Source organism: Nannospalax galili, unplaced genomic scaffold, assembly GCF_000622305.1.
Source record: "Nannospalax galili isolate Female #2095 unplaced genomic scaffold, S.galili_v1.0 scaffold155, whole genome shotgun sequence".
Taxonomy (NCBI): domain Eukaryota; kingdom Metazoa; phylum Chordata; class Mammalia; order Rodentia; family Spalacidae; genus Nannospalax; species Nannospalax galili.
The window spans coordinates 9,369,266-9,395,910 of record NW_008339923.1 but is presented as its reverse complement, the minus strand read 5'-3'; the positions used below and the strand labels follow the sequence as shown (position 1 = coordinate 9,395,910).

General features: G+C 40.7%; 1 protein-coding gene across 2 annotated transcripts in view; it reads left to right on the top strand.

Moving 5' to 3' along the window:
• Piezo2 (piezo type mechanosensitive ion channel component 2) overlaps window positions 1-26,645 on the top strand; it is a 442,859-nt gene that overhangs the window by 299,473 nt on the left and 116,741 nt on the right. For both annotated transcript variants that reach the window (XM_008834681.3, XM_029564318.1), the window contains exons 8-13: window positions 11,382-11,544; window positions 15,183-15,302; window positions 17,584-17,622; window positions 18,806-18,944; window positions 24,665-24,813; window positions 25,662-25,892. In XM_008834681.3, the coding sequence (XP_008832903.1) occupies window positions 11,382-11,544; window positions 15,183-15,302; window positions 17,584-17,622; window positions 18,806-18,944; window positions 24,665-24,813; window positions 25,662-25,892 (841 nt within the window). The remainder of the gene's footprint in view (window positions 1-11,381; window positions 11,545-15,182; window positions 15,303-17,583; window positions 17,623-18,805; window positions 18,945-24,664; window positions 24,814-25,661; window positions 25,893-26,645) is intronic.

Here is a 26,645-nt window from a genome sequence, read left to right as displayed (position 1 = left end):
ATAGATGATAGATAGATAGATAGATAGATGATAGATAGATAGATAGATAGATAGATAGATAATAGATAGATGTGAACAAAGAATAAAAAGAATGGTAGGAGAAAATGTCCCATTTTAGGGCTGGAGAGATGGCTCAGTGGTTAAGAGCACTGGCTGCTCTTGTAGAGGACCCGGGTTCAATTCCTGGCATCCTCATGGTGGCTAACAACCATCTATAATTCCAGTTCCAGGGGATTTGACACATTATTCTGACCTCCATGGGTGCTACATGACACAGGTACACTTATATACGTGCAGGTAGTGCACTCATACACCTAAAATACTTTTAAAAAAGAAGCTATCCAGTTTGACAAACTAATCTTTAAATTAGAGGTTAATCCATGTTATTAGGTAAAGCCTAGTCATTCTGTTGTCTGGATCTTCCTCCTGAATTGAAACCTTCCCTCCTGGAAAGAAAGGAAGATCACAGATAGAATGGAAGACTCAAGGCTTAGGAAGCTGGTAGAACTTAGAAGGTTCATGAAACTCAAGAAACCAGAAAGTCACAAGTTCCACAAGTTTATAAAAGCAATAAAGAAGTGCTCAGGCAAGAAACTGATAAAACTGCATGTGCGTTGGACAAGGAGCCCCTGTGATAACATTCCATGCTAGAGTGGGATTTGGGGTGACAGCTGCCTTTGACTCACCCACCTATCCACCTATAGGTAAAATAGTGTTTTGCGTAAATTACTCCAGGACTTCCTGTGGCTAGCCAGCCTGCAGTCAGTTCCCAGCGCACTGTGCCTTCTCTTATCCTATCTGTTTAGCTTAATTATCTCATACCCAGCTCCAAGCCCTCTATTCAGCTCTCTCAGCATTTTAGGCTTTGTTGTGTGACCCCTTCATCTTCCCTCTAACCCTAGCCTCTGTTTTTACTGCAACATATGTGAGCAAGTTGTAAAGGTTTTTACCATGGGCCCTTTTTCCTTACTATCTACAGAGAGCTAGCTCCTATGTCACTAAAAAATAACAAAATAATGGATTTACCAAAGGAATACAACAAAAACTGAAAGATCTTCTAATGAGGGAAGCTGGAACAATTTGAGAAAAAAAATAACAGAAAGCAATGTTGTATTTCAAGCTGCAGAGGCTGGGGAGATGGCTCAGTCAGTTAAATGCCTGCTGCACAAGCATAGCACCTGACTGGATTCCCAGCACTGGGGGTTGGGAGATGCAGAGACAAACAGATTCCTGGAGCTCACTGGTCAACTGACTTACCTCAATCAATGAGCTTCAGGTTCAAGGAGCGAGCAAGGAAGACACCCAGTGTCAACCTCAAGTCTACACACACACACACACACACACACACACACACACACACACACACAAAGAAGAAGGAAGTGGGTAGAAGGTAAGGGCAATGAGTAGTTGTGCGTTTGTGTGTGTGTGTGTGTGTGTGTGTGTGTTTACACATATTTGCCCTGTTGCCCTCCCTTAAATTTTAAATCCTTTTGATCATGGAGTGACTGGCATGGTTGTCAAGTCTCTGTGGAGTTCTCAGATACTCAGGTAGGTTGTTACCTGCACACACTTGCTGGTTATACTTAAATGTCCCTCCCCTTCCTCCATCTCATCCACACACTCTGCTTTTGAAGTTGGGTTACTTCAGCTTCAGTAATCCATACAAAGTGATGAAAACTAACTCAGGGAAAATTATCCCCTTGAGCATTTGCCAGAGTTTCTGAACCTTCTATGATCCACATTGTTAGGCAACAGATGGCACTTTAGTGTCATTAACTGTGAGAAGGAATTCAGAGGCATACATAATGTTTCTCTCAAATACTCTCATTTATGAGTAGACAGTGTTAGGACTCATAAGAGTTATGAAGGGAATAAAAAGCTTTTGTAGTAGTTTTTGTTAGATGAAATCTCTAAAACATGCAGTAATTCAAACTCATTTACGTGATCAAGCATTCCTTCATTTACAAAACTAAATAATCTGAAAGTTAAAAACAATTAAGTTTGAAAAAAAAAAAGGCTAAGATATAAATTACCAGGATCTTTTCTATCTTAAAAAGAAAGTTTCAGGGGCTAAAGAGACGGCTCAGAAGTTAAGAATTTATACTGCTCTTGCAGAGGACCTGGGTTCAGTTCCCAGCATCTGTATGGTGTCTGTAACTCTAGTTCCAGGAGAGCTGATACCATCTTCTGGCATGCATGCAGTGTATTTACATATCTGCAAGCAAAATACTCATACATACAAAATAAAAATAAATAAAAGATTTATAGAAAATCAAAGTTTCCGGTGGGTAGTGTGAACTCTTGCAAACCCTGTTCCTGTAAGCGGCGGGGAGGAGGGGTGTGTTTTGAAAAGGGAGGGGACCCCTGTCACTGAATTAATCTTCCTGAAAATTACTATAAGTTCATGAAATACCCTAAACTCTTTTGGGATCATAGCAAGTTATATGGTATTTAAATTGTACAAATATTAAGACACAATCTTATTTTAAATAACAGCCTACATAACATCTAAAAGCAATCACAGATTTCAGTTCACCCAAGTTCAAAAAAATTCTTTTTCCTTTGTTTTTTGTTTGTTTGTTTGTTTGACAAGGTCTCCTAGTCCCAGCCTGCCTAGAACTCACTATGTAGACCAGGCTGGCCTCAGTCTCAGAAAGATTCCCCTGCCTCTGCTTCCTGAGGGCTGGGATTAAAGGCGTGTGCCACCATGCCTGGCATTTGAAAAGTTTTATTTTGTTTTTTTAAAATATTTTATGTGTATAAGTGTATTGCCTGCATGTATGTAAGTGCACCCATTTTATGCAATGCCCATGGAGGTCAGAAGAGGGCATCTGATTCCCCTGGAATGGAGTTACAGATGGTTGTTAGCTGCCATGTGAGTTCCTGGGTCCTCTGCAAGAGCAGCTAGTGCTCTTAAATGCTAAGCCATCTCTCCAGTCCTCGAAAAGATTTTAAACCACTGACTTGTGTAGGTTGGACATAAATGCAAGTTTCTAAGTTCAATTTATGAACACTGGTTTAATCTAGTTCTCAGGTTTACAGTTGTTGGCTGTCTCTTAGCTTTTATAATACTTCCTTCTAGAAGCCAGAAGGCAGACATGCATCAGCAGCTTAGTGTGGCCCAGCAGGTCATGCCCAAAAGACCAACAGGAAGTAGGCAGAGGGTTCCCCACATTGCTTAACGGATTCTATTGACCTTTGTCTCTAGAGATATTTTGCTAGGTCAGAAGTCCCCCCAGCCTCTCACACTTCTTGAGGTCTGGGGATGAAGGGGATAGTTCGATGAGTGCTTTGGTGACCAGAGTTTCTGATTGGAAGCTTCTAGAACTACTTGTCTGACCACCTTCAGGGACAGTGCACAAAAGGAAATTTAGTGTTAACTCATGAACTGATTTTAAGTATCTGACCCTACTTAAAAAGGTTTGGAGAGATGGGTCAGGGGTTAAGAGCACTGACTGCTCTTGCAGAGGACTGGAGTTTGATTCCCAGCACCCATATGATGGCTAACAATCTCCATAACTCTGGTTCCAGAGGAATCCCTGTCCTCAGGCACCGCACACTATGGTGCACTTACATACATGCAGGCAGTACACTCATACACCTAAAAAATAAAAATAATAAAATACTTCTTTAAAAAAGGTAATATATCTTAGTGATGGTCATTCATTATCCTGGTAGATTTGTTTGTTTTTTGCTTGGTTGTTTTCTGTTTCTTGGTTTTTGTTTTGAGATAGGGCCTCCCTATAGCCTCAGCTGGCCTAAAACTCACTATGTGGACAGACTGGCCTCTGCCTCGAAAGTTCTGGGATAAAAACTTCAATTATATTAGGAAGAAAAGTCTTAGCTGTTCATTTGGAATGATGTAACTGCAGGTAAAGCATTGGTGCTGGGAAGCCATTATCAGCAAGACAGTGACTTGGAAAACCCAAGTAGCAGATCAGCACTGGCATGTGACTTGTTCAGTTAGTCAACAAGTAAGCACAGAAATTGGGAAACTGTGTAAAGCTTCTACAATGGTCTGTAACACCCAGGAATACAACAGCTTTTCTTCTACCCACTTTTATTATATTTTACAAACACATCAGTATACAACGAATATGCTTTATAAAAATGAGCTTCTGGGGCAGCTTTGGAAACACACTGTGGAAGGTAGAAAGTTTGTTATTAATGTGCTTTCTTTATAAACTGTGTAAGTTTTATTTTCTGGAACACAAGCTCATGCTAGCTCTCTTGCATTCATGGTTCATCACTTTGTGATTTACAAATGATGTGAAGAGAGGGGAACAGAGAAGAATCCTAAGATTACCGATAAAGATTCAGGAAAGATGGAAATGCAGAGGAAGAGAAAAGTAGATGTGCTTCTGTGGGTGTTTTATAAATGAAGACAGGCAGAAAATAGAAGGGATCGCCTTTGCGTAAGACCTTTGATGAATAATATAGTTAGTAGGGATATGATTCATATTTCTTAATGCCAGAATCCAGAAAATATCCTGTAGCTTATAACCAACTCAAGAGATAAAAATGAGGCAGAATAATGCCATTATTAATTTTATGTATATGGGTCATTTGCAAATCATATTATTATTCAGATTGTGTTTTTGTAACTAAGCATATAATAAACAAATGAACAAATACAGCATACACAGAAGTGAAATCTATAAGAATGAATTGATAGAACAAATAGAACAAAAATACCAGAGCAGGGTGGTGGAGAGGTGGCTAGGTAATTGCTGCTCTTGCAGAGGACCCTAGTTTGGTGTCTAGCACCCAGAGCACGCACCTCACAACCACCTGTCCAACTCCAGGGGATCCAATGCCCTTCTCTGGACTCTGAAGGCACCTTCATTCATGTGCACATCCCCCACACAGACACACATCTATGCACATAATTTTAAAAAATAGTAAAAATTAAATCTTTAAAAATACTGGAGCTGCGTTCAATTTTATGTCTTACAGGACTTACACTGAGTTCAATATTGTATAACTGTATTAATTCAAAGGTGAACCTAAAAATTTTATAGCCACTTTTGAAAGAGATGTATCTTTGCCTTGGAAACTGTTAATGAGTATGTTAAAGCTGTAATGAAATGCTTCTTCTAAAAAAAAAAACAATACTGGAGCTAGAATTAAACATCCACTGCTTGAGCTTTGGTTCAAATATAGCTAAACAGAGAAAAAGAAAGATGCTCTGAAGACAGGAAAGTAGAAGATAACCAAACTGAAGCACAGCAAACAGGAAAAGAAACAGAGACAGAAAAAAAAATAGAGAATCACAATGAGCTAGTTGGCAACTTTAAGAGGACTAGCATGATGTAATCGGAGCCTCCGGAGAACAGAAAAAAACATATTGTAAGAACTAATAGCCAAAAGCCAGATATTGTCCAAATCTACTGCAAAGTATAAACCCACAGATCAAAAATATTCAGCAATCCCAAATTCAAATGATCACAAAGAGAGTCCTGCCAAAGCGCAATACAGCTAAAAGTTTAAGTACTGCTGATGAAGAACAGTATTATATTTAAAACATCCAAAGAAGGCATACTATATACAAGAGAGCAGTGGTAAGGATTTTCAGCCTTCTTATTAGAAATGATGCCTAACCAAAAGCTACAGGACAACATCATTATGGTTTCATGGCAAGAAAAAAAAATCTGAAAGCAATGTGACCTTATACTTCCATTTTAAATGAGGTAAATAGAAAAGGCATAGAGGTCATACAGCATCTCCCTGTAGCCCCAGCTGTCCTGGAACTCACTATGTAGACCAGGCTGGCCTTGAACTCACAGAGATCCACCTGCCTCTGCCTCCCAAGTGCTAGGATCAAAGGCATGCACCACCACGCCCAGCCAAGAAAGATATTCTAAAACAACAGAAACCAGAAGAATTTGGCAGCCACAGACTTTCACTGCATAGAACGTTAAAGGGTGTTCTTTAGACTAAAGAAAAATCAATTATTGGTAGAAATTTGGTACTGTAAATAAAAGCTCTTGAAGTGAAATATCCCTTTTCTGCTTCTCAGTGCAGTTGTGTTAAGATACACTATCTTGGGCTGCAATGGTTGCTAAGAGAAATTGTTTTTCTTAGTGAGGGAGAGAGAATAGTTTATTTATGAGAGAAAGTACGCATAAATATTTAGCTCCTGCCTTGAATGTGCCATTAAGAAACTGTTATCTCTTCATCCCTTATTAACAGCACTCCCAAACATTGTCTAAATCCATTGTCTTACAAACAGACGATACATCATGTTAGCTTTAAGCACGTGTGTCTCTACTTTTATGGATGAGAGAAATGAATTCAAAAGAAAAATTAATGTCTATTCTGTAAAAATCTTAGTGACCATCTTGTTTGCAATGCAAAATAATTTTACATGGAACATCTCTAATCTGCTTAAGAATTCTACAAGACAAGATCTTCAAGAGCTTATGCCTATCACTTCTAACCCTTACAGTATCTCTTTGAGACATGTCATTTGCTACTTTCATTTTCCAGAAGAGAAAATTGTGGCTTTAATCCTTTCATCTCTGTACTTGGGAGACAGAGGCGGGCCGATCTCTGAGATGGAGGCCAGCCTGGTCTCCATAGCTAATTCCAGGTCAGCTATGGCTACAGGGAGAGCCACCTGTGGTTACAGGGAGAGCCTACCTCAAAAAGACCAAAAAATTAAAGATTAAAAAGAAATAAAACTCATGGTTTGTTGCTATTAGACTTTGGTCGTTAGACAGGAAGAAGTGGGCCGAGAATGGAAAAAGGGAAAAGGTGGTTCTCTTTAAGCATAGGGTATTTCTTTCACATGTCCTCTCCCCTGTGTACAAAGAACTGAATCCCTAAACCCATCGGTGGCAGCTGTACTAGAAGCTTTACACTTCCTCACAAAGGCTATGCACTTTCTGAGGTTGAAGGCCCTGGGTAAGTTGCAAACCCAACAGTACAAACAGGGTATGAAGGATGGAAATGTTTATAACTTACGGTAGCAAGAAGGTTGGAGATGATTCCCAGAGCTGTGTCTCCCAAGCAAAGAAGGCAAGAGGAAACTCGTACCTATTCCCGGGGAATGGCAGATCCTCATACAGAGAGCTCCCATCCCTGAGCATGCATCATACTTTACAAGTTCAAAAATATGTAGCTGGGAATGTCTCTGGGTAGAGAATTTAGTATTATAGTGAACAAATTTTACTCTAGGTCTTTTCGAAGGACACATTAGTATGAAAGAAGTGACTAAGTACACTAGACAGTAAAGGCGAAAGATTTCCTCCTGTTCAGCTAAGCACAGCACCAAAGGCCTTCCTTCCGATGCCAGTTTCTGAGCTGCTGCCTATAAGTGGTGCTCAGCTCCTCAGTCCTGGAAAGCTTCTGTCCCTCCTGCACTACTTCCTTCCCCTTCGCCCTCCATTCAGTTTCCTGTTTATTTCAGGTGAAAGATTCCCATTTTTCTTTTCAAAATTAGAGTGTAAATAAAACATGTTTTCTTTGGAGGATTATTTGTCCTAAAATAATCATTTTATGCAAGTTGGAAAGAGCATGCTTCCTGGCTTCATTAGAAGATTTAACACTTAAATTTTATCAACCCAATTACACACTAGTTCATTCTAGTGAGCTAATGTTCACTTAATTAAGGAATATGGCTCCCCATGAGAGACTAGGCCATAAAGAGCTCTGAGGTTTTGAGAAGAAAAAACTAAATTAAAAATACAGCATCTTAACTTCATATCCACCGGGGTGGCTACTCCTAAAACCCACAAAATAAGTGTTGGTAAGAGTATGCACACATTGGAAGCCTTGTGCATTAATGGTAGAAATGTAAAATGGAGCAACCACTTTGGAAAACTCTATAGTGCTTCCTCAGAAAAGCAAAAATGGTATCACCATGTAATACAGCAGTTGCACTTCTGGTTAGACACTGAAAAGACCTGAAAGGAAGAGATATTTGTAAGTCTTGTTCATAAAGCTTTATTCACAATAGTCGAAAGGTAGAAGTGCCTGCTTGGCATGATAGAATGTGCCTGTAGTTCCAGCACTCAGGAGACTGAGTTAGGAGATCATGTATTTCAGGCAAGCCTGGGCTACAAAGAGACCTGGCCTCAAAAGAAGTTTTATAGAAATGCTCACAAACCTAGGAGCTAGAGAGATGGCTCAGGGATTAAGAACACTGACTGTTCTTGCAGAATACCTGGGTTTGAATCCCAGAACCCGCATGGCAGCTCAACTGTCTGTAACTCCAGTTCCAGGGGATCTGACAGCCTCTTCTCTCTTCTGCAGGCATTGCTCAACATGGGTGCATTTACCTACATGCAGGCAATACACACATACACATAAAATAGAAATAATAAAATATTTTTTAAAAAGAAATGCTCACAAACCTAGTGAGGAATGAATGGATTAACAAAACATGGTACAAACACATAATTGAATATTAAGCCTTAAGCTGAAAAACATCCTTAAATTCTGGTATTTGCTACACATAGATGAACCTAAAACCCCAATCTTGCCTGATTCCAGTTATATAAGATGCCTTCTCATCAGATTCCCAGAGATCAAAAAGTAGAATGGTGGCTTCTTAGGACTTGAGAAGAGAATGTTTAATTGCTTATAGCTTCAGTTTTGCAAAATGAAAAAGTTCTGGATATTGGCTGCACAGGAATATTAACAATTCAGTGCTGCTGAGCTGTGTGCTTAAACATGATTAAATGCATAGTTTTATGTTGGAATGTTTTACCACAGTTACTTTTAAAGTGTAGGGTTGCTTACAGCACTATGTGTTTCTTGTATGTGACTGGGTGCCTGTGAAATCTGAACAGATACCTGAGTGAACCTGGAAACAGTGGCAGTTTTATAAATCTGCCAGTGTATGCAAGTGAAAAAAATATCCCGCCAGTTCATCATCAGTGTTATCAGATGTTAGAGTGCTTTGGAGGAAGAGGAGGGGCCAAAGTCAGTGCTTTGTGCGGAGAAGAGACTTCCGTAATGAGGCTACTGAGGTCCAGCCAGAGCATTAGAGCCAGCTGCAGGGATACTAGGGCCCAAAGAGGAAGGAGAGTCAGAAGGATGTGATGAGAGAGACTTCCTCCTTCTGTGATGCCTCCTTGAAAACAAGGAGTGAAGGAGTTTTATACATGATGATCTGAGCAAAATGTCCTTGTGGGATGTGAAGGAATCAGCCATATGACCCTATATCTTATCTCTATTGGGTATTAGAACCTCATTTCTTTTTCATAAATTGTGTGAATTAGTTTTTCATTACTAAAACAGAATCCCTGAGGCATGCTAATTTTATGAAGAAAATGGTGTGTAGGTCACAGTTCCAGAGATTTGAGGGCATGGTTCCAGAATTGCCTTGAGTAGAGTGGGCCTGTGGTAACTATTAGGAGCTCCTATGGAAGGCAGAAATCCTATCAACAAACAAGAAGTCAGGGAGGAATGGAGGGCCCCACAGTCCCATCTGAGGGGACCCCATCCTTTAAAGGTGCCATCTCTCAACATGGCCACACTAAGCATCAAGCCCCCAACACATGAAACTTTGAGAAACAAGCCACCTCCAACCCATAGCACCTGGATTCTTGGGGTTTTTTAAACAGTTATATTCTCTTTTTAATTTTAAATTTTTATTAGCATTGCTTTCTTTTTAAAAATTACATTCCATTGAAAAACTTTGTATAAGTTAGAGACTATGGAAAGGGAGTGAATGGCAAACATTACTGCAACAGTAACAAATTTCACATTATGTGAAGCTTGGTGGTGCAGTTTTGTCAGTAAATACTATTCAAAAATTATAGTGGACATACAGAATTGCGAATTTGACTCCGTGGTGAAGCAAACCTACAAAGTAATCATAGAAATTCAAATTACAGCTACAAATGAAATTGTTGTGGGACATGTGGAACATGCGGTCTTTGAAGATCTTGAACCTGAATGGAGACTATAAGACCAAATGGAGGATTTAGAAATAGTGCAGATGATAGAAAGAGAGGAAGCTCACTCTGCATGTAAAAGCTTCAGCCGTTCAGTAGCATCTTTTCTTAGAAAACTGTGCGGCATAATGAATTTATTTTTTTCTTAATATATCATATTTTAGACATTTCTTAGCAGATCATATTTTATACATTCCCATTATGTAATCTGGAACATTCCATCTATAGTAGGAATTAACCTTAAAAACAAACCATTTCAAATTTTAGGAAGCATCATAAAGTTCCTTTGCAAAGTAAATGATTAATTATAAAGCTTAAGAAACTCAAATTGCCATAAATGAGATTTGACAGAAATATATCTCACAGAAAGTCTACTATATAATATTTGACTTTTACTGCCAAATGGTAGAACTATGTCCAGTTTCAATATTTGCTTCCCTAATATCAGCACTAAGTAATTAGCTAACAGCAAGTCAGACCTGAAACAAAATATTTGCTCATTTAGTTGGACTCACTAACATGTTACCACATTCTTGGCATCTCAGTAAGTCCATGTTTTAATATGACTGATTGGCAATTAAAATATACATTTCTAAAAGGTGTGTCAGGATTTGGTGTAAGCTGCATTTTGACTCAACATAAAGATGTTGTAGCTAACGTTGTGTCAGTTTTGCGCAGATGCTCACATATAGTAGGATGTAGTGGGAATGTACATGGATGTGGCCTCCAAGCAGCAGAAGCACTTCCCTGGAAATTGCTACTTTCAATCCCTTAACACTCTCTCTGTCCCTCCCTTCCTTTTCTTCCTTCCTTCCTTCCTTCCTTCCTTCCTTCCTTCCTTCCTTCCTCCCTTTCCTTTTTTCTTTCCAGGAATGTTACCATCCCTTAGTCTCCATTCCTCCCATTAACACGATCACCTTTTTCTTTGTGCACTTGATTCAGTTAAACATGCTTGCACACAAAACCTTCTCTACCCCAGGCACATCCTGAAGCCAAGATGACAAGGCATATCCCCTGTTCAGAAGAAATTAGAGTTTACCTAGGTAGAGAAACAAACCAACAAAGTAACAGTAATAATAATTCAAAATGTGATTTCAAATGAAATTGTTGTGGGGCATGGGGAAAATACTCCAGTTGAAGACTCTGGCAGTTCTTTGGGTCCCACCAAGATGGAATGAAGCTTGGCCACTTCCATGATTCGTCAGTCAATAATATAGAGTCTTTGATCTTATTCTCTCATTTCTGATTCTTTTCACAGCCCACCCTCATAGCCTGGTAAAATCACACCAATTCTTCAGGATCTCTCTTCTCTCCTACTCATCTAAACTATAAATGTGTATGCATATTATATGTATCTGTATATGTTATAAAATTGTGTGTTTATATATCTACACAAGAATGGGTTAACTTATCCTGAGGTTGTTAACCTATCCTGCAGTTGATTGTAGCTGCCAACATTTCTTTGTTTTTAAACAGGTTGTTCGGAATCAAATCAGTTATCCAAACAGACTGCTCTAGCACCTGGAAGATTATAGTAAACCCAGAGCTGTCCTGGTATCACCACGCCAACCCCATCCTCCTGCTGGTGATGTACTACACGCTGGCCACGCTGATCCGCATCTGGCTGCAAGAGCCGCTTGTAAGGATCCAAATGTTTTTCCTAATCTTATCTGCAAAGCGACCTGGGTGAAATGATTATTGCTACCTACTGACAACTCAACACTACATTCCAACAAAGCTGTAGACTTTTGCACACAGTAGCATAATTCTTCAAAGAGTATTACGTGAGAGAATACACTGTTAGAACAAACAGCAGCGTCCTGTCAACTAGATCACTGTTGCTGCTACAAATGATAGCTGGTAACAATAATGGAAGATCAGCTTTTATCAGGCACTCACTAAGCCACCAGGCAGGCCGCTCTGTGCATCCATGCGCCCTTTCATTCCATCCATTAAACAATTCTGAAGAAAGAGTAAGTTGCCTATCCCACAGGTGAGGAAAATGAGAGGTGAGTTTTCTGACATCACACACTTACTGAACGGTGCAGATTAGATTCAAGTCCATGTTGACAGCGAAGCTATCTTAGAAGCTGTGCAACCCTGTATCCCAATCTTCCTAACACCTCAGCCTATGAGGATGTTGTAGAAGCCCAGCTCTCAGTGGTGCCTGGGGTTTCCGCTGTGAGGGATGCAGATTAGCACACTCACTCAGGCACCACAGAACACTAGCTTGTTCCCCACAGGAATACTAACAAGGATATGGTACTTTGAGAGGAAGACTAAAGCTTCTGTGGTTTCCCTATCCTCTCTACTAGTGAAGAAAGGCCTCAGTCCTCTCCTGTCTCCCAGATGGTTGAGAGTCTTTGCTGTAAAGCCGGGGCTGGGCACACAGAAAAGGCAGGGCCTGAGGGAGGCTAAGATTGTTGCACCTTTCTCCCATCCACCTGCAGGGGGAGCTGCTCATGTCAGTAACAGCAGAATGCAGGCCCAGAATGTAACCTCATACGTACCCTGCACTGTTGCTAACCATGGCCCTGAAGCAATTTTCACCTTTTTCTGCTTTCACCCTCAACCACTGTACTAGATCCACATATTCATTCCAACCTCAGAAAATACATCATTTTTGAAGGCCAAGTGTGTATTGAGCTAAGTTAGGGACTGACAAGAAAGACCATGGTAGATAAGGCCACTAGTCACAGGAACTATCTAGTCTACAACACAAAAGGCAACCAAAAAGAAACAAATGGGATCTGAATCAGATAGCACCAATGGTACTGGGTGAAACGCAGGTCTCCTTCCATCCCTGGCAGAATTGCCACTTGTAGAAATAAGAATCTCTCTCCCCTCTGCATGGCACGTCCTCTCCATTCCATGGACAACATTGAAAGTAAAAGCGATTAAGCCTGGGGTCTCAAATCTCATCCCTGTTAGTTCAGTTCGCATGGATGTCTTCATTGGGCATGCCAAATGATAGTTATAGTTACAAAATGCTTCGTGAGGTCAAAAAGAACCCAATCATCTTATGTTACACCTTCCTCCAATTCTTTTAAAACATTTGTCTATGCTAATAAAATATTTTAAGATTTGTATTATGTTAGCTTCTTCCAAAAGCATGAATGTGTACATGTATATATCATCAATAAAATTTACATAAAATTAAAATGTATGTGGGAACTATTTCTAAATAATGTCACATACTACAAAAGTTAAGACTTTCAAATAATTAGAATTCCCAGAGCATTTAGCTTTCACTATGGCATTGCATTGTAGCCACTCAGATAATGCAGTAGCTTGATGATGGCTCAGAGATTACCTCTTCAGGTTTGTGTAATACTCTGGTATCACTCTGGACTGTCTCTGGTGCTAGGAAGGAAGAGAGAGTTGGGGAAGCCTAAGCTATTGGCTATACAGGCAAGAGCAGTGTGATAAACAGGTGTCTGCAAGGTCAAGCAGAGCACAGGGTTTGGTATTGGTATTAGCATTTCAATATGCATTTTATTTTTTAATATTTTATTTATTATTTTTATTTTATGTGTGAGTGTATTGTCTGCATGTATGTGAGTGCACCCGTGTCATGCAATGCTGCAGAGGTCAGAAGAGGGCTTCAGATTCCCCTGGAACTGGAATAAAGGACGGTTCATAGTCACTGTGTGGGTGCTGGGAATTGAACCCGGGCCCTCTGCGAGAGCAGTCAGTGCTCTTAACCACTGAGTCATTGCTCCAGCCCCTCAAAATGCATTTTAAATGGGCTGAGGCAGGAAGATATCTTATTGAGCAATGTCTAAGATAGGAGGCTGATCACACGTAGTGCAGATGCTCTGGCACATTCAGTGAAGAATGCCAGCCATCAAGTGTGAGCACTGAGGCGAAGGTCTATCAAACATGGAGGAGGAGGGGGGAGGGGGAGGGGAGAGGTTAGAATGAGAACATGTCAAGAATTAAGTACATATGAATTCTCCTCAGCATATAGTAGGGCTACTTCCCAATGAACCCATCATGACTTGAAAATACTCTTTAGTTGAAAATGCACCTGAGCTTTTGGCTATCATGACTTAGCATAGCCTACTTTAAACATACTCAGGATACTCATGATAGCCTGCCGATTGGCAAAGTCATCTATTACAAAGATGACTTTATAACAGGATTGAATATTACATGTCATTTATTAAGCACAGTGAATGCTGAGAGTGATCAACGGAATGGTTGCATGAGTGCTCACCATCAGTGGCAAGTTGTCTTAAAGTACCATTTTTACTGAATGCATATCACTTCATATCATTGTGAGGTCAAAAATTCTAGGTTGGTCCATCATAAATCGGGACTCACTGGACTGCTGGGAGGTGGGATACTTCTCTCTCCTGCACATATTTAGGCCAGTGAGCCTAAATCCATACCTTCCACTGTAACATAACTGATATGTTAATGGTAAGACTCAGTTGATTCTGTTCTTTATATTTGCTTCTTATTGTCTGTCCTTGGCGAGTTGACTGCTTTGGGCAAGTGTCTCATTAAAGAATGATTTTGTGCATGGAATATGCTCTTGCTTGATATTGTGTGAGAACTCTGAATGAATCTGCCTTAAGTAAGTATCATCTCGATGGACATGATGATGAGCGTGGTGACACGCACCTGTGATCCCAGCACTCAGGAAGCTGAGGCAGAAGAATTGTGAGTTTGAGGCCAATCTGGGCAACTTAGCAAAATCCAGGCAAGAAAGAAAGAACGAACAAAAGGAGGAAGGAAGGAAAGAAGGAAGGAAGGAAGGAAGGAAGGAAGGAAGGAAGGAAGGAAGGGGAGAGGGAGGGAGGAAGGAAGGGAGAGAGAATGAAGAAGGGAGAAAGAAGAAAGAAAGAAAGAAAGAGAGAGAGAGAGAAAGAAAGAAAGAAAGAAAGAAAGAAAGAAAGAAAGAAAGAAAGAAAGAAAGAAAGGTCTTAATTAGAGATTTGCCAATGGCTGGCTTACACCATTAACTGCATAGTTTTAAAAGTGCTTACCCTAATAACCAGTTGCATAGCTGTTCTCAAGTGCAGTTCAGAATAACATGGAGAAACTGTGGACATTCGGCATCATGACTTATTTTGCAATAAATAAGGCTTCATAGGATATGAAATACAGGGCAGCATTTTTGTTATCCAGGAGAATGTTGATTGAATGCCACCTATATCTTACACTAACTATAAAAAATAACCACACAGGGCAGAGGGGAAGAGATTGGCTACAGACTGCTTGCAGATCTGCTTTGGGAAGCAGATCTGTTCCCATGATTCTATGTTTCAGGTGCAGGATGAGAGAACAAAGGAAGATGATGGAGCCCTGGATTGCAGCTCCAACATGAACATAGCAGAGAGGAGGCGGAGCCTGTGGTATGCAACCCATTACCCAACCGATGAGAGAAAAGTAAGCCACAAGCAAGAATCTCTTCCCCATTTGGTTTTCTATGTCTGTACTTTGTTGTTGAATGTGGGGTTTAATAATAGTGGTCAGCTCACATCACTCCAGGCTTAGGAAATAATTTGACTTGGATGGCTTGGATTCCCAGATCCTTCTATCAGAGAGAAACGAGGCTTTTAGGGGAAGTGCATGCTCCTACCAGACCCCATAAGAGAACAATTTTATATTCCTATAGCCTTCACTGAAATCTCCTAATCCTAAAAAAAATATTCGTGATAACTTTTTAATTAAATTATATTTGGTTTTGGTCTTTTTGAGACAGGGTCTCCTATAGCCCCAGCTAGCCTAGAACTCCCTATGTAGGCCAGGCTGCCTCTGCCTCCTGAGTGCAGGGATTAAAGTCCTGTGCCACAATGCCCAGCTAATTAAAATATTTTTTTAAATAAAGAAGCAACCTGTCGGCTCTGAGAAATGAAAACTTCAGAGTCCGAACACATTATAGCTGATAAGTCCACTGTGTTGAGTAGCCAACCACAGTAACTGCTTGGGAAGCACTCAGGCTCTGCCTCCATGTGCTTATGGGCCTCTTGCTTTTCTAGGCAGCCGCGGGCACTGACAATGAAAGTGTTGATTCACATAATGCCTCTAATGTGTAAGTTATATACAATATATAATTTGCATAACCTTTTGACTATCAGTCAATTTGAACTCCTTTTGGCTGATGCTATGTTGACTTAAATTGCCTGTATACAAAGTTGTGAAGACAAATACTCTTCTCACTCCTGAATGGGGTCAGCAAATTGCTCCCAGCATATTAGAGAACTGAGAAGACTGTCTGATACTGTCAGTGGCAGATGAGTTTCTTCAAGACGTACAGCCCTGCTCTCAGTGCCACTGCCCTGTGCTGAGAGAGGGTAAGAAATAAAGCAGCTGCTATGAAGGACAGCAACAGCAGACGGGGTGATGCACCATGGGACTGGGTGATGCACCATGGATGGGTGATGCACCCTAGGACAGAGATGATGCACCATGGGACAGGGTAATGCACCATAGGACAGAGGTGATGCACCATGGGACGGGGTAATGCACCATAGGACAGAGGTGATGCACCATGGGTCGGGGTGATGCAACATGGGACAGTGGTGATGCACCGTGGGACAGTGATGATGTACCATGGGATGGGGCACATCATGGGACAGGGGTGATACACCATGAGACAGAATGATGCACCATGGGACAGGGGTGATGCTCCATGGGATGGGGTGATGCACCATGGGACAGGGGTGATAGCTGAAATGCCTGAGGGTTTCCATTATTTCCCCCGTGCTTCATATTATCTTGCCTGTTTCACCAATAATAGCCCAGCCATGTACAAATAAGTCCCAGGGAGCTCTGGGGGTCAAAAGGCTTCAGCTCTTTCTATTCTAATACTGAAGATCTTTGCTTGATGGTTAAAACGTCATTATACCTGAGTGCAAATCAAAGCCAAGGCCCCCAAGCCCACTGCACAGTGGTGATTGTAGACCATCCACTCCTCTGCTAGGCACTCACAGAAAACACAAACCTTGTTCTCTTATGAGCATCCTTGGACCAGAATGAAAGAGAGCCACCTACAACTTGATGACAATCTATGTTAGTGGTCCCATTAGATTATAATGACCTCAAAAATTCCTGTAGCGTGAGATATAGCTGTCTCAACATCACAGCACAAAGCATGGTTCACATGTTACAACAAAGCTGTTGAAATAATTCTAGTACAGCCGAAGTGTTCCATATTTATAAGGTCTCCAGCAGGTGTGGTCACATTCTAGACTGTCATGTCCACTCATGGTTTGTTTGCTGACATACCTAGACTTAAATCTAGTCCTGCAAGCTCCATTCACAGCAAGTATCCTGTACAGGTAGACCGCTTTTAACTTTTATACCATATTTTTACTGAATCTTATCTATTTTTAGATGCATAAGAATTCTATAGATGTTGCATGGGGTCTGAGGTGCCTAAAACCAAGCAGGTTATCCTATCAGAACAAAACCCCTGCAAAATACAACTGTGTTTATAATCACGTGGCATATGGCTGGCTGCTTACTCATTATTACATAGACTGGGAAATAGCTATGATGAGCAGTGGCGTCCAGCTCAGTTGCCCATTGTGCTTTGCATGGAGCTTTTAACACTCTAGCATCCAGCTAGTTTGGGGGGTGGCTGTATGTGGGAAGATGGACAAATACGAGGTAACTTAAACTGCCTTCAGCTGGCTAACACGCTGTCCCACCTTGCTTTTTGCAGCTTCTGTCCATGACCCAAGATGACTACAAACCATCTGATGTTAGTATATACATATTAGAGTTCTCATATATACTTATGTAAGTGACTTCAACTGACAGATGGAGTTAGATCCTTTGAGTATATTTGAACTATCTATACATTTCCTGTAAAATTTTCTATTACTTTTTGCAGAAATTATATCTGGTTTATTCCTCTAAAGATGCTGACTTGTATGATATGAGGTTGAATATAACACACAAAAGATATTTCCAGTTTGAAAAGGCCCTGTCTGTGGGACTGTTCCTTTCTATGCATGTATATGTGTCCCTGCCCATGTATGTGGGAGGTGCACATGTATAGTGGAAATGCATATGTGTGTATGACTGTAACATCCAGAAAACAACTTTGGGTGTCTTTCCTCAAGAGCTGTCCACCCTTTTTTTTCTGAGACAGGACCTCTCCCTGGCCTGGAACTTACTGTAGTATAGGCTGGCTGGTCAGTGATCCCTGGCAATCTGCCTGTCTCTACCTTCCTAGCTATGGCATTACAAGTGTTTTACCCCATGCTTGGTTTTCTTTACATGGATTCTGGGGATTGAACTCAGGTCATTGTTTTTACAAAGCTAGTACTTTACAGATTGAACTATCCTCCCCTGCCCTGTGGGCCTGATTTTTAAAACATTTTCTTCTGTAATTATGCTAATTATTACATAAATAGAAAGTCTTGCCTGTGTATTTATGTTTATCTCAAAAATATAATGTCAGGGAGACAAGAGGAAAAATCCTCCAGTATTTGCATCTAATGAACTGAAGCCCTGAAACTGGGGTGTTGTCTCACCTGTGCAGAGTGAGGGAGGTCTGGGGCAGGACCAGAGTGGGCACCGGTATAGGGAAAGTACTGAGGACCACATAGCCAGATGGCTCAGAGTTGCAGAGTAGAAAGCTGAGCCACATCAGGAAGGGCTCTGCAAGCCTTTCTCAAAAGTTCAAACTTAGCTGTGAAGACAGGCACATGGCATGGTTCTTAACAAAGATCGTGTGGCTATTTTACCGTTACCCACCTGTGAAGACCAAATTTGGAGAAAGAGTATACAATTCATCTTGATAAAAGTATTTGGGTAACTGACCAAATGGCTCACAGCTGTTTTTAAAAAAAAATCAGTTTTTTACCATGGGTACAGGAAGGAGGGCAGAGAGAGGCCAGACTGCAGTCACATTGCCCTGTTCCCCGCTCCTCTGGCAGGGCCTGCTGATGACCGTGAATGGCAACCCCGTGGACTACCACACCATCCACCCAAGTCTGCCCATAGAGAATGGCCCTGCCAAGGCTGATCTGTACTCCACTCCGCAGTACCGGTGGGAGCCCGCCGAGGAGTCCACAGGTAACTCCCGCGCCCTGCAGTGGCACAGCTCAGGCTGTGCTCCTCTCTCGTTCATTCCAAAGGGTGAAGCCGCTTTCTGTTGTTTCCTGTTTGATTTGGTTCTTTATTTTTAAACAAATACTGTCATCCACGGTCAATATAATTAAGCTCATTGCCTTAAGTTCTATCTCAATTTCACATAAGCATGGTTTTTGCTCCTATTCTACCCTTATACACAAAATAAGTGGCATGAGAGGGACAAACTGAAAACAAAGGGGGGAAAAGCACTGGATGTCATACACTCTGTGATTTATGTTAAGGCCTAGCAAGTCAAGTTAGTGTCCCCTGATGTCCCTCACTGCAAGTTCATCCACTGGGGACTAGTCAGCCTATCTGCTAGGAAGATCAGCTCTTCCTAACCCAGCAGTAATCAGCTGTCCAGTAGTTCTTTGGCTAAGACTGGGGCCTGCTGCCCTTTTCAACAGTTCTATGCTGAGTTTTTGTCTGCTTGAGTTTGCATGGGTCTTGTGCATGCTGACAGCATTGCAGTAGGTTCATATGAGCAAGGTCCCAGGAGTCTATAAGGCTCTATTTCCATGGTCATGTACCTCCTTCCCTGCCTCTTACAATCTTTCTGTCCCCTCTTCCACAATGGTCCCTGAGCCCTGGTTTCATTGCCCTCTGTTGCGTGAGGGAGCGTCATTGATGGGAGTTGAGAGATGCATTAGTATTCTCTCTACCCCTTGTTCCACTATGTTCCATGAGCCTTAGGTGTAGAGGTTCCATTGTAGATGTGTCACTTAGGGTTGGGCATTTCACAGACACTTAATATCTGTCTGTGACCAGTTGTAAAACTGGTTTGTGTCTATTGCAAAAGAAGCTTCTTTGATGAGTGGTGACTGTCATACTTGTCTGTAAATATAAGGATCCGTATTTAGCATATAGTAAGAAATTACATTTGTCTAAGGATATGACAGCCTTGGGGTTTTCTCTAAGATCTATGACTACTCTAGCCTTGTATGTTTGGCTATGTTTACAGGACCACATATGAGTTCCCTCGCATTGAGTGGGCTTTAACTCTAATTAGGGAGCTGTTGATTACCCTCAAGATAGAAGTGCCACTACTGCCCCGGTATAATTTGCTGTGCCGGTCATAGTTGTGGTTATTAGGCCTTAAATCTGGGGTTAGACCATTGATTGATAGTCTCCCTTAGCAGCTTGCATAGTGTTCTCAAAAACTATGAGAGCTAGCCTTCGGGGAGGTGGTTTCCAGGTCAGTTCCAACGCCAATACTCCAAGTCCTGTGTTTGAAGTATGCCTTGTCTTCAGCGGTAGTGTCCTACCTTCAAGTTCTAGGGAGCAACCAAGGGCTGTGGCAATAGCTAGTAACAGACTTCTTTAAAAGGAAAAAAGGTGAAGGGAGACTGATGTTGCCAGCAGTCATGTCAGTGGGAGGAGCTAGCCAGCCATTAGCAGTGGTGAGAAACCATTCTCAAAACACCCCTGGCAATGGTCCCAGATCCCCCTGTGAGCTGCACTCTCTGGGAACCCAGGGCAAGTGTTACAGAACTATATACCTAAAACTGGGCACCAGAATGCCTCTAGACTGCAGAAAAGAGACATTAAGTCAGAAGTATACAATATTCAGTGAGGGAAAAAACTGCTCAGTACCGGAGTCTGCAGGGAACACAGACTCATGTTCCAAGCACATGCAATAGACATTTAGAAGGACTGCACAGGGTTGGAGCCAGCACTGACAGCCAGACCACCCCCACCCCCTGCTGAAGGACCACCCATGAGGTGACTAATGTCTGTGATGCAACCTTTGAAAAGAACTGACCAGGGGTGTGTCAGACACATGGGAACCCAAGAAAGAAGACAAAGAGTCAAAATGGAACCCACAAACCAGAGAAACTGCATTCAGACTCAAAAGCCTGGGATAGGGGAGTATATGCTCAATACATAAGATATGCATGTATGAGAACATCCCTATGTGACATAGTTTCATGTACAATGTATATGCACAATGATAAGTTTTAAACATGGAAACACAAGTAAAATAGAAAGGGGCCAGATTTTCCTTCTTTTCCCTCAGTTGAAGGAAAAGTAGAATATTACTAGAGATGACAGATCAATATTCTGGTACGAAGATCTCACCCTCTGACTTAACTTCCATCTGCACAGAATTGTTTTTGTTTTGTTAATCTAAATAGTAGCAGTTTCCATTTTAACTTAGACATGAACATATCTGGAACCTTTTGCAGATCTAATAACACTAATTCCCCCAAAGCAGTTGTCGTCTAAGCCTGTTGTGCTATGACAATCAACACTTCATAAAGGCAGAATTAACTTAGTATTAAACAAAAGAGAGCAGCAGGATGTTTCCAAGCAGCGGCCAAGTAGCTTCAAAATAATAAGAGCTCTCTCTCTGATATTTACAGAGCTAATATCCGTCACTGGACAGATCCAGTGATTGGTGAGTGTAGCTAGCTAACTTGCACCATAACACACTAAGCTTTCTCTAAGGGACTTTTCTCATAATTCTTCATCAAATTTATTCTTATGTTTTGTTCTTCAAAAGTTTTATCAGCACTTCTTTTTTAATATTTTATTTTATTTCACATTCTTTAATTACTTATTTAATAACCACATAATTAGAAGAAGCATTTCATTATAACATCATTGACATATTCAATAACAATTTCCAGAGCTAAGATGCATCTCTTTCAAAATTTGCTGTAAATTTTTAGGTTTACAGTTGAATTGATACAGTTATACAATATTGTACTCCATATAAACCCTATAAGACCTAAAATTAAATGAGGTTTTAACCTTTAAAAAATATCTCCACTTCATCATTAAAATACACAGTTTCATACAGAAAAATTCATTTTCAATGCAATTGACATTAAGATATTTGCACATGCATTTCTAATCTCTATATATCTGATTATTACTAGTCACACTCGGTTACTTTCTGAGATCCTTGGCACCTGAGCATGGATATAAAGTCATCAGGTAGATTTCAACGGTAATGTTTTTCAAATCTACTAATTATTATTTTTAATCTTTTTTTATTTTTAATAACTACTTGAAAAGTGGCTGTAAATTTATAGGTTCACAGTTGAATTAATACAGTTATACAATATTGAACTCAGTATAAACCCTGTAAGACATTAAATTGAATGAGTTTTTAAACTTTAAAGAAGATCTCCATTTCATTTTAAAATATGCTGTTTCCCACATTTTTTAAATATTATTTTTTAGTTTTTTAGAAGAAGCATATCATTACAACTTTAATATGCTCAATAACAGTTTCCAGAGCACAGATACAGCTCTTTCAAAAGTGACTATAAAATTTTTAGATTTGCTGTTGAATTAATACAGTTACAAAATATTAAACTCAGTATAAGCCCTGTAAGACATAAAATTGAATGAGTTTTTAACCTTTAAAAAAGAGTTCCATTTCATTTTAAAATATACTGTTTCTTACAGAAAGACTCATTGTTTTTGCTACTAACACTGAGATGTTGGCACATGCATCTCTCACCTATGTGTATCTGATTATTAGTAGTCATAATTGGTTGCACTTGGATCCTTAGCACCTGTGTATGTCTATAAAGTCATTGGGTAGATTTCAATGGTAATGTTTATCACCTCTGCTAATTAACATGTGGTAAATTTTTATGCTTCCTCCTCAAATATAATACATTTTTATAAAATTTATTTATGTGTGTGTGTGTGTGTGTATCACACAGAACATCCCAAACCATCTTATTCAACTATACACCGACTTCCCAGATGGTACCTTCCCATAGCCTCCTTCCCCCACTAGAGCCCTTATACTCTGATATCCCTGCTACTGTCTGCTGTGTTGTCAGCACCCCCAGCCATTACCCACTACTTGTCCATCTGGTGAATCTAGTCAGTCTATCTAGAGGTCTTTGTTTTAGGAAGGTCATCCATTCCTCATCTAGCAGCAATCAGTTGTCAATATTCCTTTAGATGTGATTGGATTCTGCTGTTCATTTTCCCAGTTCTATGCTGGGTTACTATCTGGGAGTCCCTTAGGCCACTCTGGCCAACAATTCAAAAGAAGGTATCTCCTATCTGGCATTGTTGCTTCTTATGTAGCCTTTAGCTAAACATATGGACTCTTAAAAATTATATTGTCCCCTTTAATCTTTGGTTATACTTTCCTTTTGGGTGTTTAAGGCCATACAGTTGGCTCAGGTAAACCAATTTATTTTTACTCTTAAGGCCGTTGATGATCTGTTGTTCAGGGGTCACATGGGCTTCAAAGGAGCCCCTGGCTCCTTTCTTTTACCAGTTCTGTATTGTGAAGATAGGTCAAAGGTCCTGCTCGACCATGGCTGGCTTTGCTTGGAAGCATGGAGGAAATGATTCCTCTGTGTTGACCCTCCTCTTTGTAGACCGGACAGTGGTTCAAGTACATCTCATGGGGTCTCCTCAGCCTCCTTGATCAAGAGGACAGGTGACCCACCACAATTACAGAACATTTTGAGAGATGCTCATATTCCCCTGGAACTAGTCGACCTAGGAGGGCAAGGAGCAAACACTGTCCTTTGTCCTCTAACCAAATTAGTATAGGCCTCAAAGTATGTTTTGCCTGCATGTATATATGTGCATCACATATATACAATACCCTGGAGGCCAGAAGAGGGCATCAGATCCCCATGGAACTGGAGTTACAGGCAGTTGTGAGCTGCCTATTGTGAGTTCTGGCAACTGAACCTGGGTCCTCTGCAAGAACAGGAAGTGCTCTCAAACACTGATCCATCTTTCCAGCCCTTATCGGTACTGTGATTGCTCTGACAGAGATTCTGCCTGGCAAGACAGCCAGTGAATCAGATTACCCAACAAATATTTGTCAGTGAGTATAAATCAAAATCAGTTCTTGACCACAGCTATATGACAGCAGTTGTGAACTCCACAACCACCCACAGTGCTTTCCACAGTACTCCGCAGAGCACAGCCACCAGAGTCCCAAAGGGCAGGACCTGAGAAGAGAGCTTTGCAACTTCTAACACTTCAAATATTCAGGTCATAGCTAAGACATCCTTCTGTTTACTATTACTTATGCAAGAACATACAGATTGAATTTGGCTGATATACTATATCATAAATTGAACTTTCAAAAGTAAAGCAAAAAACTGGCAAGTTTTGAAATTGAATCTGTACACACACACACACAGAGAGAGAGAGAGAGAGAGAGAGAGAGAGAGAGAGAGAGAGAGCGCCCTGCTCTGTGTAGTAGCATACGATAACACTCAAGTCCATTTGACTTATCATTATCATAGCTGGGCATGATCCATGAACTTTCCTCCATAAACCCTAGCTCACACACACACACAAATTGAATCTGGCAAATGACAGTCTATCTCTTCCAGAGTGTTCTATCTATTAGATGCTCATCACACTTAAGGGGAGAGATGTACAAGGTCATGAATGCTAGGGGCTGGACCTTTTGCAGATGGTCCTAGAGGGTTCATTCCACATCCTTTCCAGTGGAAAGCTTCTTCCCAGCATTTCTGGGCAGTAAATACAATGATCTCCATCAAGGAAAAGCTGCTGCTTGTTTGACTTCCAGGGCCTTTATTAATTGGAAGGAATTCCTACCCTAAAGGGCTTTGTCAAAACCACACATGTGATGCACTGTGAAGGACACTGAAAAAGGTGTCACTCACACGTATAATCAAATAAAGTATTTGTCTATCTAGAAAAGAAAGAGGAAGATGAAGACAAGAAAGAAGACTCTGAAGCAGAAAGGAGTCTGGAGGAAAAAAGAAGTGTGAGAATTCACGCCATGGTCACGGTGTTCCAGTTCATCATGAAGCAAAGTTACATCTGTGCGCTCATTGCCATGATGGTGAGTATGCAGGACAGCCACCAGGGCTGGGTGTGGAGCCCCTAGCAGACACTGCAGCCTCTCAGGAAAGATTGCACTCTTTCCTAGGGCGTGGCAGACAGTAATTAGGTATGTTAATTTTTCATGTGATTTTCATACTATAGACTACAAACTCATGCCGCTTTCAACTCTTACTTCCCTTCTTTTTAAATATTAATATAGATCTTTCAAATGACCTACTCAAGTCCAGTTTTGCCAACTTAAGAGAACATAACAGGGTAGCTTTTCTGAAAGACACTAAAGGCAGAGATAGGCCATTTATATTTCTTTCACAGAAGTAGTAGTCACACTTAATCTTAGATTCAAGTGAGACTTTATCCTTCTTACCTGCAGTAATTTTTTTTTAAATCAGGGCAAGCATTCTGCTACCATGGGTCCTGAGAGCTTCTTTAATTTCTATCAGGTACATCTGCCTGACATTAGTGCCTGCCTGCCTGCCTGCCTGCCTTCAATTCCTAATCCTCAAAGCTCCCATTTTCACCCACCTGTAGCCCAAGCTCCATGAGATGTAAATATCCACCAACTCCAAACTGTTTAGGGAAAAGGAAGGACTTGTTTTAAACTGCAAAGTAGGATGAAGATAAGGAGATTTGGGCTAAAGGATCTTTGGCTCATCACTAAAGGAAGTGCAAAGCCAATGTCACACACGGTCATCTCAGCCCCTTTTCTGCTTCCCTGTGCCCATCACAAGTCTCTCTTCTTGGTCTAAATGCTAGTGATCTTTTCTGTGTAGCTAATTTTGGACTTCCTAGAGAGGGATGAGTGTGTTGTATTGACGGTTGTCCTTTGTTTTTCCTGGCTCTCTGCAGGCATGGAGCATCACCTACCACAGCTGGCTGACATTTGTGTTGTTGATTTGGTCCTGTACTCTTTGGATGATTCGCAACAGAAGAAAATATGCCATGATCAGCTCTCCTTTTATGGTTGTCTATGGAAATCTGCTGTTGGTATTACAGTATATATGGAGTTTTGAACTTCCTGAAATTAGAAAGGTCCCAGGATTTCTAGAAAAGAAGGAACCAGGAGAACTTGCTTCAAAGGTAAATGAATACGAAAATAAGAAAGAAAGAAAAAAAGCAGTAATCAGCATATCATATCAAGCAAAATTTCACAAAAATAGACTCTAAATATTTTTGCAAAACTAGCAGATATGAAACTGAAAAAATGACTTCCATTGTTGAAAAGTCATTTTTGTTCAGGACTGGGGAATGACTCCAAAGCTCACACATGCAAGGCTCATACATGCAAGGCTCACACATGCAAGGCTCATACATGCAAGGCTCACACATACAAGACTCAACATGCAAGGCAAATGTTCATTCCACCACTGTGCTACTTCTCTTTTTGCTTTTTATTTTGAGACAGTCTTACTATTACCCAGTTTGACCCTGAATTCCTCAGTATCCCAAGCAAACCTTGAGTTGGAATTCTCCTGCTTCAACCTACAAAGTAGCTGGGATTACAAGCCCTTAAGCCTGACTTAGAGAACCTATATTATACCACACTTTTAGCTTTCACTTAAAAATGGAGAATTTTTTTTTCTGAGTCTGTGTTACTTCACTTAGTATAACAGTTTCTAGTTCCATCCATTTATGTACAAATTTCATGATTTCATCTTTTTTTTTAACCACTGAGTAGAGCTCCACTGTGTAAACATACCACATTTTCATTTTCCATTTGTCTGTTGAGGGCCACTTAAATTGCTTCTATTCTTATGAATAAAAGCTTCTATTCTGCTATTATGAAAAGACCAACAATAGACATGGATGTGTAGGTATCTCTATAGTAGGATG